Genomic DNA, 18,023 nt, shown 5'->3' on the forward strand with positions numbered 1-18,023 from the left:
AAAGTGGGTCCAACCTTTTACTAGCAAGGTGTAATAAATCACCTAATAAAGTGGCCGCTGAGTGTATATTTCTTTGGGTATAGGTGATCAGCTTAATTCAACCTTCTACTAGGCAAGTGTAAGGTAAATATTACCGCTGACAGATCTATATTCTAATTAATTAATTATTTCATTCAGCCAATGACCTCATACTATTTAGGGCCTCTCCAAAGGTTCAAAGGTCATACAAGAACAGGCTGTACTGTTAACGCATACACATATAAATCATCAGTCAACAAATTAAGACACATCATCTTTATAAACAGTTTACTATATTTCTTTATTAAATCAGAGGACTTTTAAGAGCTCTTGTGGGTTGTAGGGCTCGCTGGGCGACCACACTGCAGCTCTCTCACTGTAGCTCTGAACACCTTCAGCAGAGCACCACAACTTGCTATCTCCTCTGGAGGGTGCTGTCACACAGGCAAAAAGCAGATAAAATACTGTATACTCCTGTGCTACAGTTTTTAAAATGCATACTTATTAAATCTAATTGAAGCACAGATTGTTCTTTTCAAATGGACATTATGTATAGGCTGACACGCTATTATAACATGCACAAAGAGTCTACATTATCTAGATATGCATGAACAAATGAACTCTCACATATGAACACAGATTTATTAACACACAGATTCCTACCCTGGTCAGAGCTCGTATAAGCCTCTGCAGGATGGCATTTTCAGTCTGTGGATGGTGTGCCGACACCTGACCCACACAACCCAGCAAACAGCACACGGTGCTACGCTGAGACTGAAACACATATGAATGTACAAACACACAGAAGAAGCTTAATTTTGCTATCATGATTTGGTCATTTAAACTACTTTGTCTTCATCAGTTTTACAGTATCATATACATCGTACAGACAGGTAATAACCAACCATCAATAAACATCTGATAATCAATAATGATAGGTCTGTACAGAGTGTTGTTCAGATTAGGCTCTCACCTTGTGCAGCGTTTTAAGGGGATTTTGACCAGGCGTGTTTGTGCATAGCTTATCTATGTCATCTGCATTCAGAATGGGATCCTATTAATGCAAACAGCACTAGAGTGAAAACAGCCTTTACAGTTACTTAGCAAAGCTGAACCAAGGTATCAATATTTCAGAGGAATGGTTCACCAAAAAAGCAAATTCACACAGTTTTCTGCTTACCCCCAATGCAGATGATTAGCTGAAATATGTTTGGTGTATAAATTTGATTTATTTAGTTTTCCATTGGAGCTATGAAGCTAATGTAGCTAGCAAGTAATGAAACATTACACCTACATCAGCCAAATATGTCACATAAATCTCTTCTATATTAGCCTAGCTCTGCTACAAGACACCAAACGTGTGCTGGCCAACTGACTTTATTTAGGGTGAGTGAACTTTTTTGGTGAACTGTTCCTCTGCTTTTTGTATATAACATTAGATACTGAACTTCTATACTAGCCCATATTGACCTTTAGTTTTTCAAACCATGTCCACACGAGAGTACTCAGAACCTTTGGGTCTGTCTCCATGGCCAGCGTGGCCCATCCATATGCACTGACATTCAGTTCATCCTGAGGAATAATAGAGAGCATACACACTGTAAAAAAACCCAGTCAGTGTTTACATTTAAAACAAAAGTATCTGATAATTAACTATCTATAGCTTTGCTTACTTTGCTTACTATAATGAAAAAAAATCTGACCTGTAATTGTGCAGCCTTTTGCAGTATTTTGTCTTCCAGTGGATCTTGCTGTGCCATTGCTTCAGCAACCATTCTCGATGCTAATGATACTTTTACCGATTCGTGATTATTGCACAGCTATAAAAAAAGATGCAATGATGTTCATTATAATGCAACAAAAAGCAAACCTGTTTAATGACATTGTCTGATATGTACTAGTATTTTACTTAATAAGCATCTTCAGTATCCACTGTTCTCTACTTGTCAGGGAATGCCTGTGGATGGCTCATGCACAAGTATAATATAAGAAATATATAATATAATAAAATAATTTTTTTTGAAAGATTGGTGGAGCTGATCCTTCAAAAATAAATGTAAGCTCACCGCTATAGTGGAACTAAATTTTGGGAAAGGTTGAGCTTTTTTCATTGTGAACTTTGCCCTCTTAGCAGTGCTGCTGTCATACAAGCGAGGACTTGATGGTGTGTATCTGTCTGGCGCACTGCTGGATTCCTTCATCAAGATGCTGATGGCAGGATTTGTTGATCTCTGTTCTCTTAAATGAGTAATAGCTCCATTGCAGACTTTGCCATCATCTGTAAATGATGTGGAGCACTGTATGAATCCAAAATCCTGAAGAACAAAAGGAAAAAAGTATGATTAAGAAATGAAAATGAGTTTTGGCTGAGTGTCAAATCTGTCAGTCTGTATTCTTATTTTTAAGGGCCCATATCTTGGAAAAATAAGTTTTCCTTCCATTTTTTTTTTAATTAAAAAAATGTGTAATGTATAATTTACTCTCCAGTCCACAGAGCACAAATAAGCCTGCTTTGAAGAGAGAGTTTTTTGATGTTACAAAAAAATAAATGATTTAGATATATTCAGCCCACAACACTTCAGCTCCATGAATTCAAACTGAAGTTATAAGAAGTGTTTCAGCCTGGACTGCTTTTAGAACAAGGCAAATACATCGCTGCCCATCATAACAGAGATCATTTACATATATCAGTCTAAAGGGCACAGTAGGAACAGCCTGTATAATTCTAAGGGATTAAGAGAGGCTGAAAATAGGTGTTTCAAATGAATTAAGACTGTTTTTGGTACATAAAACCACACAAAAATAAAATACAAGAAAAAGGATACGGAGCCTTTAATGCCTTGCATTTTGACATTGTTCTATAGCACAAAGCTATTTGTTTAAAGATATAATCATGTAAAATGCATTTGTTTATCTTTCTTTTGTTGTTCATTTCCACCAGGTGTCCTTAGAGAGCCAGAGTCCAGATTTGCTGGTATGATTTTACTGTTCACAAGACATTTAATTCAACTAATGATTCATTATTGGTATAGCAGGTGTGTTGGAGCAGGGAAATCATCCAACAGTGCTGGACTCTGGACCTCCAGGACCTGATCTAATGTGGACTCCCTGATTTAAAGGATTTGATTTCTCACCTTATTCAGTGCAATTTTGCTGAGGTCTGACTCGCTGTAACTGCGCTTGTTCAGAAGCACTGCCCTCTTCCTCTCTAAGAATCCAAAAGGCTCATCCCATGAAGAGACAGAGCCTTCTCCCTCCGTCAGGACAGGCAGATACCTGTGCAGCACCAGTCTGTCCCTTACATCCCCCTGGAGTGCCAAAATTGCCACCTTCCTCTCTAGATGAACCTGCACTTCTGGAGGACTGGGAGTTCCCTGTGCAATGGCTGTCAGCAAGCTGCACAGAAGATGTAGGATTTTGGGGGTATGTGCGAGGGAGCGGGCCTCTTCCCCATGCAGCAACAGGGCCTGGCGCTGGAGATACTGCCTCAGGCTGAAGGCTGCGCCATGCCGCATGCTCAGGCATGGATACTGTGCTAACTGGGAGCCCAGTAGTCTGGCAAAGTCAAATACCAAATTGATCTGTGCACGAGTTTGAATTGACCGGGGCCTTTTGATTCGTACATAGTGAATGGCCTCGCTGGCAGTGATTCTCAGTGTGTAGATCAAGTAGCATGCAATCAGCACTCCTGCAGGGTTACATAGGAGAGTAGAAATCATTATTTCCATATCCATATTGTTACACAGTTTATTATTAAACATGCTGGATGATTTCTTAACCTGGTAGTGCAAACGGTGGCGGCTGGGGGTGCAAGAAAATTAAAAAATATCAAAAATAGGGAAAATAATGTTGACAAGTTCCGCAACCCTATCTGGATTAAGCAGTTAACGATGATGGTGATGATGATGATGATGATGATGATGATGTTGACAAACATGATACAAGCTCTGCTGAATGGCTGCACTTACAGACAGTGGAAGATAGGCTAATATTGATTATGAATTTCTTTTGGGTGAGTTTGTTACTGATGGAGGGTCATGGCTGACTGCTGAACTTAAAGCATTATTCCAGCACCAGGCTAAAGATGTATGGTTTGTGGCAAAGTGCTAAGAGGCCCACTAAGTGAACAGACTTACTGTCTGATTATTCTTGTTATTTTTAATGTGTATGCTGGTGGAGAGAAGGGGCAGATTGGCAAAAGTGAGCATAGAGGAATATTTTTAACCCCAAAAAAGGGTCACACTGTGAAAAAAGGTTAAGAACCCCTGCTATAATTTATAGAATGTCCATTCCATTACATTGTCACATTTTTGTATTGCAATAACATCATCATACTGTTATAAACCCTATTCCTTACTTAATTAATTGTTTACTACTTAAGTCTGTGAGCCTAAAAGACATGCTAGAGCTGAATAGTTTTTCCATGTGAACTTGAAACTTGCCTGTTCTGCCCAGTCCAGCATGGCAGTGCACAGCCACTTTGCCTTCCTCCACAGAGAAGGCCAAGACTTTCACTGCGTCCAGCATCCCAACCAGAGATGAAACGCCAAAATCAGTCATGCCAAAGTTATAGAAGTAAACTGAACAAGAGAAGAACAATAGTATAAGTCACTGTAGAAAAGAGAATATGTTTGTTATTGTACATTTTCCAGACAAAAACATGTGTTGAATTTCTAGGAAAACCAAAGAAAAACAGGGCTTCTGCAAGTTTGTAAAGTACGTCAATAAAAATGACAAGGACAATGTAATGTATAATACATGTGTAAAACAGATCTTCCACAAGGAACATACTTAAATACGGCATTTTTCTGTAAATTTAAGTACACAATTTCTAAATGATAAAATTGTTGCATAGGCCATTTTTTTCACAAGGGTATTAAATTCAGCAAAAAAACACTAATCGTACATTAGAATGTGCAGACGTGTATTCTATGTAGAGAACGTGTTAACTTATTTTCACTTACAAAATCAACAAAATGCCATTTGACCAGAGGTGCCCTTTTTTATACTTTTGCATACAACTGTATATACAACTCTGTATGTATGACATTGTATAAAACAAATCTCTCTGTTTGTGTGTGTGACTCACTCTGATTCTCCATGAAGGTCTGTGGTGAATAGGTGAAACCACTGTCCGGCTCCAGGTCAGGGCCGCAGTGATCATGTTCCCCAGGAAGCTGCATATTAATGATGGACTTAATATTCAACCTATGAGTGCACACACACACACACACACACACACACACACAGACACACACACACACACACACACACACACACACACACACACACACACAGATAAGCACATATACAGAAAGTCATTACTTATTTTAATAAACTCTAAATATTCACAGAGCATTTACCTCCCAGTTCCAAAAAACAAACTTATCACAAGAAACGAACATGCATGTTTTTACTTTGTGCAATACTTTCCCAGCCAAAAACTTCAATCAGCAGTAAGTATGATGAAAAACTCACTTTTTAAACTGTTCTATTATGCTGTATCTTCTAATAAGATTGGTAGATGGTCGTGCCATGGCAACAATGTCATCAGTTACCCTTGAAAAAAGTAAACATGGTAAAACATTTATGTGCCAAAGAAGGAATGATCAAAATCCAAAAATACAGCTTAGTCAATCTAATAACTAAACCTACAACATTATTGCATTTTAGTGCACTTTATAGTCTGGCTTTACATGGTGAAGCTTTCACACAGCTTGTTTGAAACCTACATAAAACAAAATTGCAAATGAATTGCATGGTTTAAAGCATCTAGCAACTCACTTGAAACTCAGGTGCAATTGCAAGTGACACAACTTCATGAACAAGTCTCATGAAACACCCAATCAAAACAACAGTAATGCGTCAAATGATAATTTCAAACAACATACTGGAAACAACTGATTTCATTGGATCAGAGGACAAAATAAAATAGAAGATGGTTTACTGGGAGTCCAGCCCCTTTTGACTGACTCATGGTTATAATTTTTTTTTCTTTTGTCAGTTTCTTGAGCCATGACAACAAATGTGTTTCTTGAAGCTAACATTTCTGTATAAAGCTGTGTTCATTAGCCAGCTATTGCTAACAGCTGTTAAATTGGCTACTTGTGTCAGCATTTATTCTTCTTAGTTAGCCTTCTGGTATCATAAATTGTGTAGCTCGGTTCATTTTCTCATCTCTTGTAGCCTTTAATTTATATAGAGCTCAAATTCATTAGATCCAAACAATGAAAATTACTATAGAAGAGGAGGATCAAACTGTACAGTTTCACCGTGTAAAGCCAGCCATGGGCTTTATGTTCTATATATACTATACTTCAACAAACTGAAACATATGACTTTGTCTGAAACACTGTAAAATAGGAGCCTCACCAGCTGGAGAAAAGGCCCTTAATGGCCTGTTGGCTGGGTCTCCAGCATGCAGGACCCTCATAGCGGCAGTCCCTCCCCCCACACGCCAGCAGGCAGATGATTTTAGGGGGAATAGCCTTTACCAGGTTCTCCCTGGCCTGGGAGTAAGAGGGCTTTGGCACTGGAACTAGTGGAGTCATAGCACAGAAAGGAAGTGGATAGAGGCCGGGAGAATGGAGGTAGATGACAATTAGCAAGCTAATGATAGCAAGCTAAACTACAGGGCACAGGTTAGGTAAGACTGTGCAGTGCAAACTTAAAATTTATCAGCTGTTTAATGAGGGATGAGCAATAATAACTACTTTAAAGCGTTTCTAGAGGCTGAAGAAGCTAAAGAGGAGAGAAAAATGGTTTAAGGTTAGAGGTAGAATGACTCACAGACTTGAATTAGCACTAGCACGTAAAGATCCAGCCTTTCCCAAAAATTAATGCATGCAACTTTTGCAGCTACCAAATGTGGACTGTGTGTGAACTACATTTACCAGCATTTGAAGATTCATTCAAACATCAACAAAATTATTTGACCTTCATATTAAGCTTTGGACCTTTCTGTATGATCATTATCTTATTAAATCGTACATTTCAGTAAAAACATGTCCAGCCAATTATGAAACAATAACTTACCTGTCTTTCGTCCCATTTGTGTCCCTAAATGTGTGCAGTTTACATGCATGCATGAGGAACAAGTAAAGGTAATCTCACACTGCCATGCTGCAGGCGCATGTTTGGCTGACCTAGCTTCAGAGCTCTCTAATCCTTATTAACTCATAAACACATTAGGGCAAAGACATTCACAAATCATAGAAAGCCTAATTATATAACATGACCTGAGAACTCCCATATGTGTTCGTCCACCATTTTGAAGCCTTTAGACATGCTGAGATAACCTAATAAACATGTTGACTAATAAACATGACAGAACATGATGAGTATTCATTTGTCGACTGATGACTCAGGAATTAGCCTGAGTAATCTTGTACCACAGTTTAAGAAGATCCTTTTGTACCCAAATAAGCTGCCATACCATACAGTAGCTTTGTACCTAATGTAGCTCTGTGGGCATAAGTGTTGTTCATGATAGCTGTGTAGGTGCACTCTTTGCACCAAATGACTACATGTTTAATGCTCCACCACAAAGCAGTGTGGTCTCCTTACCTAGTAATGCTTTTGACTATAACACAAAGAGAGCAGAACATTAATTAACATTAATTAGAACATTAAGTACATTAATTTGTAAATTTGCAGATTAAAGGTAATATTCTACAGATCCTCACCAGCAGGTACTATTTGGTGTTTTGCATGATGGACAGACCGTGACAGTTTATCGTCCAGTGCACATGATCTCTTGCTTTGAATATGATATGCTCTTCCTATATGTGGACTTCCACAGTTCTGATGTCTTGCTAAAGCTATGCTAGTGCCAGTAATTAACATACATAAAAATTAAAAATGGAACACAAACCAAGTAATATCTGAAAGTCATGTCATGAGATTGGTGCCAAGTAGACATGCTAATTAGATTTTTTTTCCTGTTAGAAAATCTAATTTTTTCTTCCCTCCATAGTTCCAATTATATATTGCTCTAATCCACTGGTCACCAACTCTCCTCCTGGAGATCTACCCTCCTGCAGATTTCACCTCCAAATCAAATCTAACACACCTCATTCAGCTTATCATGGACATTTGAAGGCAATAATTAGGTGGACATTGTTGGGACCAAGAGCTATTTTCTCCTTGCCCAAAGCCCTGACATATGGGGTTTAATCTAGTCTAATCACTTTCAAAAATGAACAAAAGTAAAAGAGTATTCAACCAAAAATAAAAGAAAGTAGAATAAAAGACTCCAGCTGCTGAGTTCTTGTGGAAGGGAGGAAAATGCCCTCTTCGTTTATTGAGCTTCAGGTGGCAAGATGTTTTCCAGACAATCAAATGCAAAGATCATCACAAAACATCCCCTTCTTATAACCTATTTCAGGGTGAGCTCATCACCCCTCCCTGTTTCATATGTTTCTGAATCACCTTTTTGGTTCTCATTACTTAATTTGACACTTTCATTGGAAACCTATCTCCAACCAACCCTGGGATCTATTCTTTCTAGACTTTCCTAGTCTGGTGGTACCATGTCAAGGCCATCATTTTGAAACGTACTTTATTAATTTATCTCAAGACCCATTTTTTGCCGGTTCTCACCAGCTTACTTCACTCTTCGAGGGTCAGCTTGCCTTCATCTTTTACTATGTAAGCAATTTTGCTGGCCTCTCCAAGCTCCAGGTACACACTGCCATCTAAAACCCCTTTCATACAATGCACTGCTTGTGCCTGGGTCAGAAGTTCATTCTGTCCCATGCAAACGCTACGCCTGATTTCTGGATGAAGAAATCTGTCTGTCTCAACTATATGGCTTTAACATTATTTTAATAATTTCTAAATGAATGATTTTTACAGAACTTTTATTAAACTGTAATTCAAGGACATATTCCTTCAAAAACCCTGACAGTATATTGGGATCAAATAGGATTGGAGTTGAAGTAGGAACGTAGATCTCCAGGATCAGAGTTGGTGGCCCTACTGTCTGCTGTCAAACTTAGACTTCTAACATCAGTTTTCCAACAGTAAATTACATGATTTGTCTATGATTGTTGCAAAAAATGTGATGGGATGGAGAAAACAAGGAAATTTACAAGGGAAAGTTTGAGAAAACAACAAGTTTTTAATGTTGCAAAATCAAAACTTACCAGCATTTGAATTCAGCTTCTTCAAACACTTAAATGATGTCCCTTCTTCTAAACCTTGTCACTTACATTACATTACAGTACATTATTTTATGACTGAAACATTTTTTCTACATATTATAAATATAAAATATAAAATATTATACTACATTTGACTTAAAATGATTGTTTTCTATGTCACATTTTACATTTATATATGAACAGTGTTACGCAGGTGTTATAGTCTCTCTCTCTCTCTCTCTCTCTCTCTCTCTCTCTGTCTTTCTCTGGCTCCCTTGCTGGGGTAATTGGGGGGAGGAATCTAAGCTTTAAAAGGCATCAGTGAGCTTGTTTGTTTGTACACTTGTGTTAGGGGGTGCTTATGTTCTGGTGTTACAGAGGGGTATTTGACAAAGCAGGTTTTCTCAGTAAACTATATACAGAGCCCTCCTGGTGACATCCCACAGAAATAAAAATAATGGCCTTATTAACGTGTAGGAACGAGATTCTAATGCGTGGCCACAACTTAGTAAGATGTGATCTCGTTCCTATGCCGTAAGTTGTGGCCACAACTTAATTATCTCGTTCACATGCCTTACTAAGTCATGGCCATGTATTATTTTTATTTATACAGAATGTCATCAGTGGGGCTCTGTACTTATACATTTTGCATGACTTAGGATTCTATACTGTCTTGTGCCTGGGTTAGAAGGTGACACCTCATGTATCCACATTTAACTCAAAGTAGGGAAGTGTGGTTGTGTGGTTTTAAAAACACATCTTTTCGAATTGCAATACATAAATCATTCATTATGTTAATGTTGAACTTCAAAAATAATAAATATAAACTTGAAAAACACTTATTATTAGGTTTCTGTCTCTACTACAATGCACTGAATGTCATGAAAGAACCCTAGAATATTTTCTATCCATAGTGCATGTGGCCCATTTGCCATCAAAATCTGTTAATTTCAGCTCTTTCATTCATTATGGATGAATATAGCTTAATACTTTAATCTCATTTGCTAATGGAAAAACAAACACTAATAAGGAAATTACAGAAAAGGGTTCTGCATTTTTAATAGATATTACCTCCAGAAAAAAACAAGATACTGTCTCAGGCTAGATCTAGTCTTTATGACAGTTGTAGTAACAGTAATAATAACCTCCATAGTCAAGGTCAGTAAAGGACACGCGCTCAAAATAAGCTAAGAAACAAAACATGTAGTAGTAAATCTCAATTATCTGTGTTGCTAAACTGGTTTAACTGAGTGTTCATGGGGAGGAAAAAGTGAGAAAGACTACGTTCATGCTAAAGGGAATAATAGAGAATAATAAAGAATAAACCTATTTTGTTTCTAAAGCGTTTAGTATGAATTTCAGAAATGTTTTGAAATTGTATGTTAACTGTTCACAGTCAGCATTACATAGCGTCACAGTATATGAAAGGTGTCATTTCAAAACACTGTATATCTAGTTGCAATACTTTTAGGGTATAGTGAGTTTATATAAATAAAAGCTGATGACTTCTGTTGAAAAATATTTTTATTCATCCAATAAACATATGCTATATTATAATTATTAATATCTCTAAAAAATTATATCATGAAAAAAGTGGTCCATAATGTGTTTGGCATTGTCATCTATATGTGCTCTGCAGACATACAACCAATGGTTTTAATGTGTATTTACAGTGTCTTAAAGGGTCCATACTATCTGAAGTCAAATAGAAAATTTGGATGTAGTATGTCCATACAGCTGAATTTAAGCTGAAGTTATAAGAAGTGTTTCATTTCCAATGGCTTTTTGAATGAGGTATGATACAGGGCAGTCAATCAGAACAGAAGTCATTTACATATTACAAACAGTTGTTTGCAGAAGTTTGAACACCTTGGTCAAATTACATGTTTTGTTATTTCTAAGTCAAAATAAGTTAATAGATCCTCTTCAGAGAACACACTTTAATGGCATTTTCAAATTACAATTTTTAGTGCACAATTTCTGGTTTATCATACTGGAATTTTTTTTTTAAGTTAAAACACAAATTATTATTCTTTTAATTAGCATTAGAAGCTCAATGAACTCAAAAGATCAACTAGATTACTTACTGTTTGATGTTAAAAAGTTGCATTATTTTTACTCACAGAGATGTGATATGTGTAGTTTGTTTGAAGTTTACTTCTAAACAATTATAAACTTTGACAAATAAATTCTTGTCAAAATTTGTAAAAGCCCTGGAAATGGAAAATGGCACAGCAAATAACTGCACAGTCAAGGATAGAGGCACAAAAGTTTATAAAAAGATTATTTTATAGTGGTTTAAAACAGGAAAGATAAAGATTAGAAAGACAGCACAGTCGAAACATAAAAAGAAAACAAAACAGAAAAGGGGATTTCCTTGTGACCCCATCAGATGTCAGCCAGTTTAGAAAGAAGTTTCTCTCTGAGCATACACTGTAAAACAGAGGTTCAGTCCTATGCAAACGTTTGGGTGCCCCTGGTCAAATGACATACTTCTGCACATTTTAATGCATAATTACTATTTATATGCTGAATTAACAAACTGGGACAAAACATGAAATACAAAAGTTATGGCACAATGTGTATTTTATGTTTAGTTTTTTTCCCCAAATTATCAAACTTGGCACATAAATAGAAACTGTGCAAGAAAAATTGCCAAAATTTAAAAACATTTTTCAAAATGACAAATTTAAAAATGCCAAAAGGTTCATTCTATGTAGAGGGTGTGCTATTTTCAAATTTTATTTTCATTTAGAAAATAAACAAATCATGTCATTTGACTGGGGATGTTCAGACTTTTGCATATTGTAGATTTTTAAAAATCTGGTGCAAACATCCACCTGTGTTTTAAAGTGTACAACCAGACCAGCAAACCTCTGATGGCCCTTTGGTCACATAACCAAGTCAACGGAATGCCCAATAGTTTGGTTTTTTTTTCATGAAAACATCATTTAAAATGTCTACAGTATTAACTGTGGAACTGGAATCAAAATTATTATAGAATAACATGTTACCAAAGTCCTTAAACATGTCCTTTAGAAGTATGTTCGTGTGTAAACATAAACTTGCTTCTCACTCTGTTATCAGCAGTAAACAATGACAATAATGCATCAAGTTTGAGACATTATGTTCAGTATAAAGAGAAAATAACATATAGTTGAGTATCATAGCTCCATACTGATATTAGAGAATGTAAAATACACAATAATTGTGTAATCGTGCTCTCTAACAGGTTTGGCTCTTTACTGGCCAAATGTACAGCTTGGGCCCATTTTTACATTTTTCACAAATTAGGCTTGTCTATTTTCCCTGATATTTTTGTCTAAATAGATTTTCATTATTAAGGGAATCCGCAAGGTTTTATAGCATTATAGGAAAACTGTAACATGGCATATATATAAATAATAATTGTATGAAATCTGAGTAAGCCACACTGTTTAAAATGAGAGGTCGGCTCAACTCAAAATGATATAGTGTGCATGGTTTTTCTTGAGTTTACTCACCTTGAGGTCATAAGAGCTCAACCAACTCAAACTTCTAAACTGAGTCAAAAGTTCTCTTCATTTTTTTAGTTCTGCATCTCAGGTAAATAAAAATAACTTGTTTTTTATACTGAACTCCCCCACTAGCCAGGACTCTTTCTGTCACAATCCTACTAGATGCTTTTCGTCTTGGATATGTACTTACAGATGGCTACTGCGTTGCTGGGGCTCAAATTTACAACCTACAAACAGTAGCTGGGAATTTTTGACTCAACTAAGAAGTTTGAGTTGTGTGAACTCTGGAGTCCTCAAGTTAAGTCAACTCATGAAAAGACATGTAATCAGTTACTATACAATTTTAAGTTGTAAAATGTCAGTTCCTGCCATGTCTAAAGAAATTATATGATATAAAGTCTCTTAACAGTTAGCTTTACAGATAGGCTACAGATTATTTGTGGAATTTTGTATGTCCACCTCTTTTCATAAATTCTGATTCATGTTATTTATCTAAGGAGAATATACAAGCCCATCTTACTGGCTCCTTTCAGCTGTTCCACTTCTTTGTATTCCATTACACAACAAGAAGAACATTCAACAGTATGTGGCATAGTAAGCTTAATATTTTTCTCCATTGGCTACATCTGAAGTATATGTCAGTTTGACAAAGGTTTTTCTGTACTTATAATAATTTCTCTGTGCTTAAAACATGTTTATATAAATCCAACATGAAGGTGCTTAATCACATTCCCATTCAGCACATTTATACATTTTTTTCCCTTAACACTCTCTACAGGTACTGGCTCTTTCTTGACCAATCTGTAGCTTTCTGAGCATAAGGGTCCTGTTATTAGGCTTGTCTATTTTCCCTGATATGTTTCATAGATAATAAAATTATTGGTTGGCTGTTCATATACTCTTACACATACTCTGATGTGTAATTAAGTTTTCAGGTAGATTACAGGGAGTTTTGCAGTGAAGAAATTCTGAGTCAGATCATTTATCTGTGGAGAATATACAAGCCCATCTTTATGGCTACTTTCAGCCTTCACAGTTCTCTGTAGTACATATACGGCTCTTAATACAGTCTGTCTACTGCACTCTATTTATTCTTTATTATTTCCTGTGCGTATTATTCTTAATAAATACATATATTCTTTATGTAGACAGCTGATGAAGTATTGGCTCTTTGTTGGCCAGTTGGTAGCCTTCTGAACAGAATGGCTCCATTATTGTTACATTAGTAACAAATTAGACTTGTCTATTTTCCCTGATTAATAGATTTCAAGGAATTACAAAAGGAGATTTAAAAACATTATAAAATTATAAACATGTGTAAGTCTTTACAAATGTATAGGTTCGTTGGTTTTGTTGATCTCCTCACATGCAGGCCTAGCAATGTAATTACAAATTTGTATAGTTTTACAATATATTTTTGGTTTCCAGTAGAACACAGTTTTCAAATGAGATCATTCATCTGTGGAGAATATACAAGCCCATCTCACTGGCTTTTAGCCTTTCCAGTTCTCTGTAGTACATGCTTAAGCAGGCTTAGGCAAATCAGGCCTATCACCGCATGCAAATCTGACAGTGGAGTTCTGTCAGGATCACGGGACCCATGAGTTCCCTCTCAACCATCAACAATCAACACATTGCTAAACAGCAAATGTGTATTGTTTGCCTATTGGTTCAGTTCCCGTGGTCTGCCCTTGGCAACAGACCTTCATCCATCCTCTTCGTCATTTTTATATGTCATCGTCATCATCACCATCATCACCATCCTCATCCTCCCCTGTCATTGCCTACAAACAAATATTAGATCAGCACTTGCTGAAAAATCGATTTTGATGGAAAAATATTGACACATGCAAAGAGCTTGAAAAGGAACAGGGCCAAAAATAAATGTTAAAACACAATTAGCAGGAAATGAAACCCAGTCGCCCTTTATAATCATTTCTATAAATATTTAATGAGATTAAGTAATGGTCAGCCTGATCTGACAAGATTCACAGACTGCTGAGCACAGGGATTTCTGAAGGGCAAACACATCAAAGCATAAAGAACAGATTTTTTTGTGTTAACATTTTTTGTCCTACCACTTATACTTATCTAACAGAAAGTGCTATTATTTCAGGATAAATAAAAAAAACTGCAAACATGCTCATGAACAGATTTTAAGATTTGGTTTTATATCCTATCCATTTTGTCATAAACATGCAAACCAAAATGCTTAAGTGTGCAGTAAAATTCTTCATTTTAATGTTTCATTGTTAGCTACAGTGAGTAAAGCTACACTTATTTTGTTAAATAGGTCTACTTATGCAAACACAGACAAAAATATATTATATATCATAGTTTTTACCCATTTCATCTATACATTGTTGATTTGTTCAAGAGCATTGTAAAAATGTTTCATAAGAACATTTCATAGTTCAAGTCATTATGCAATAACACATACATGTCTGCACAATAACAAAGGTGCCTTATTTCTACAGACAAGCTAGCATGAGTCAGCAATTTCAGAACATAAAACCTATTTGAGATTAAATGTAAACTCACCATTATGGTGGTTTGTCTGTGACTCAGATTCCGTTTGTCTCGTGCTCCAGCAGAGAATTGAGGCTAAGAGCAGGTTCTAAAGAGAGAAAAACACACAGAGATTGGCTCCTCCTTTTAAACTTTACCACTGGAAACCACCTACATTCCAAATAACCAAGCAACAGAGGGTGGTTCCCTGTCAACACAGCAACAAAACCAGCTCCAGCCTGTCAAGAGGGAGTTACCACACAAAGGAAAAGGAAAAGGAAAGTTGTTTTGGCTCAGCACTCTGGTAAACAGAATTTAAAATGAAACAATGAGTATGTGCAGAATGTCTGTTTTAATTTAATGATTTATTCCAGCATAGATAATTGATTAACTGTTAAAAATGTTATCTGATATTTCAAACAAAGAGATGACAATTGTGTACAATGTTAATTGTGAGAATTATTACTCTGTATGTCAACCCCAGACAAACCCGGACGACAATACTGAGTGGCTATTTTCTTCATTACAAATTCTGTGATCTTATCTTCTGTCAGTGATTTTCCATCATAGATATTCCCTCTCCTTTCAGAGTCTTCCAGAAACATTTCCACTGTGTTGTGGTTCACGTCTGCTGTTATATTGTGGCTGGCTTTGCAGTGTTTCTGAAGTTGCATGTGCTTTCTCTGTTTGCACCATATAGACCTGAGCTGTTGAAATGCTTTTGTACACTTCAGAATTCATGGGAATAATATCTGTTTCTCAGACAGATTTTGGCATTCTTTGAACATTTTAGAATTAACTACTCCACCCAGCAGTAGCAGTAATGCTAACTAATAAGCTCCTAAAAAAACAAAAAACTGTGCACCTCCTATTGTCCACTGCAGGCCCTCTAAGCCCTGCAGCATGGTAGGAGGTCATGACGTAGTGAGACACAGGAGGTCCAAGACAGACCTGAAGATCCGCCTTGCCCAAAGCCAATTTTTTTAATAATATGAAGATCAACAATTGTAAGCTATTAGGTGTTACAGGTGGCTTTAAATATTATATTTCATGGGTCAAAAATGTGTGTTTTTGGTCAAAACCTCTCTATTCATATACGTTTATTAGGTGGAAATTCTAAGCCTACTAGTGTGGCTATGCTGTGAGTCAGCAATTGTAGAACACTCTCTCAAAGCACATTTATGGTTTGTAATGTTCTGGTCAATACTTTCCATTATTTCCATTAGTCTTGGGCTCCACCAAATAATTCAGGCTACCATCCAAAGCAGGTTTTTTTATGAGAGTTCAAGATGAAACTCAGACACAGTGTCTCCTCCCTTTAGACTTCAACTCTGGAAACCACCTATATTCCCTCAAGTCAGTTTGGTTCTCTAGCTACTGCTTTTTTAGCACAAGATAGGACATAGAGCATAGATCAGAGTCTCTTTTCTCAATTACCTTGTTTTTAACTTTCATTTCTTTGTTCTGTTGTGGTTTCCGAGTAAAGAAACAGGATGTTGGTCACAAGCCATTTCATCTCTGTCTGGCATTTTTTTCTTTCATTTATTCTCCCTTTTCTGTTGGTTTATCTTCTTAAAACAAATGTTTTGTGGTCATTAAAAATTGTATTCAACATGATAAATCTGGAATGACTGAGATTTCTCAGTTGGAATACTGCAACTTTACCCACTGCGGTCATCAAACTACTACTTTGTGCTTGAAATGCACAGAACACTTCCTCCTTCCATCTCCATATTTTCTTTCTCTGTTTAACTGTTTCAACTCTGGCAGCATTTGCTAGGAAAATGAGATGATAACACTTCAGTTAACACTTCCAAAACAATTATTATTTATAACAATTTTTGTAGCTCTAACCATGTCTAATCCCAGACAGATTTTTGTATGGACATAAGTGTTTGTCATCGTGAAATGACATGATCGTGAAATGACATGATTAACAGTTATGTTAAAAATATGCATTGTCTCTGACTCTAAACAAGCCAGGATTAATTAAAAATAACACACAATACAAAGGAAATATGGTTGACATGCTTTTGCAATTTTTATTTCACTTTAGATTTATATTGGAAAAATGCGCTCAGCCTTGAACAACAAAACAAAAAAAGGAAAAAAAAAAGGGTTGTTGTTTGTTTTACAGCAGGCCATCCCCATAACCCGCCAACCAAGCAACAGACAACCAGAAGCCGACCAAAAGGGAAAAGGTAAAGGGGATAACTTGTCGGCTTTTGTTTATTGGTTGGTTGCTTCTAGAGTCGTGTGCTTCGTTGGCAGGTCAGAGTAGACCTGGCGCTGTCCACTGCAGGCCCCTGGACCATGATCAGTGACTTCACGTGGTGTCCATCCCATCTCCATGACAGGAGGCCACAACGCAGCTCTCACTAGAACTGGCAGAGGACCCGAGTGCCCGAATCCCTTGGCAGTTGGGTTCTCCTCCTCATCTCCACAAATCTGTACAGATGAGACATTAATTTAAGCTACACATCATCACAGCCTTGTTAGACTACATATCATTACACAGAGGGTTTCTGATTTAAATTAATTGGATTTATTTTATATCAATATATAAATTGTGTGTTCATTTCACATCACTGTGATACTACTAAGAAACAGTTGACCTGAGTTTAGTTGAGTAACGTGTCAAATAGATATGGGTTAAGGTCACTTACAAGATAAAAAAGCAAGCAGTGGGCTACATGCCCCAGAAATCCTTAAGAAGTACCCAGGTTGACCAGAGTTCAGGTGGCCTGACAATGATAATGATGAGTTATCATTATTGTGGTTTAGCATTGAGAAAGTCCTGTACACATTACACATAACCAAAACAAAAAGAGGTCAAATAACAGGGATACTCACCGTA

At 36.7% G+C, this 18,023-nt stretch overlaps 1 protein-coding gene and 1 long non-coding RNA gene across 2 annotated transcripts; both read right to left on the minus strand.

The window, feature by feature from the left end:
- Positions 1 to 298: 298 nt before the first annotated feature.
- Positions 299 to 7,175, minus strand: zgc:77752 (uncharacterized protein LOC393862 homolog). Its single transcript, XM_017718700.2, has 12 exons — positions 7,054 to 7,175; positions 6,391 to 6,759; positions 5,497 to 5,577; positions 5,108 to 5,226; positions 4,461 to 4,598; positions 3,153 to 3,706; positions 2,085 to 2,333; positions 1,722 to 1,838; positions 1,489 to 1,590; positions 992 to 1,072; positions 682 to 792; positions 299 to 452 (listed from the first exon to the last, which is right to left on the minus strand). The coding sequence occupies exons 2-12, from the start codon at positions 6,567 to 6,569 to the stop codon at positions 339 to 341; spliced, it is 1,845 nt and encodes a 614-aa protein (XP_017574189.1). The 5' UTR covers positions 6,570 to 6,759; positions 7,054 to 7,175; the 3' UTR covers positions 299 to 338.
- Positions 7,176 to 11,418: 4,243 nt separating this feature from the next.
- LOC108439924 lies at positions 11,419 to 15,349 on the minus strand. The gene is made up of 2 exons (XR_001858794.2): positions 15,200 to 15,349; positions 11,419 to 14,442 (listed from the first exon to the last, which is right to left on the minus strand). It is a non-coding gene; the product is annotated as an uncharacterized LOC108439924 (long non-coding RNA).
- Positions 15,350 to 18,023: the final 2,674 nt, after the last annotated feature.

The sequence above is a fragment of the Pygocentrus nattereri genome, chromosome 7 (assembly GCF_015220715.1).
Source record: "Pygocentrus nattereri isolate fPygNat1 chromosome 7, fPygNat1.pri, whole genome shotgun sequence".
Classification (NCBI taxonomy): domain Eukaryota; kingdom Metazoa; phylum Chordata; class Actinopteri; order Characiformes; family Serrasalmidae; genus Pygocentrus; species Pygocentrus nattereri.

Bases quoted from the DNA above. Each gene is read 5' to 3' on its own strand.
- zgc:77752 (XM_017718700.2), bottom strand. From the start codon at position 6,569: ATGACTCCACTAGTTCCAGTGCCAAAGCCCTCTTACTCCCAGGCCAGG. The intron at 5,227-5,496 runs GTGAGTTTTTCA...GTGCACTCATAG, and splicing joins ATAATAGAACAGTTTAAAAA to GTTGAATATTAAGTCCATCA. The intron at 1,073-1,488 runs GTCAATATGGGC...TTGCATTAATAG, and splicing joins CATGGTTTGAAAAACTAAAG to GATCCCATTCTGAATGCAGA.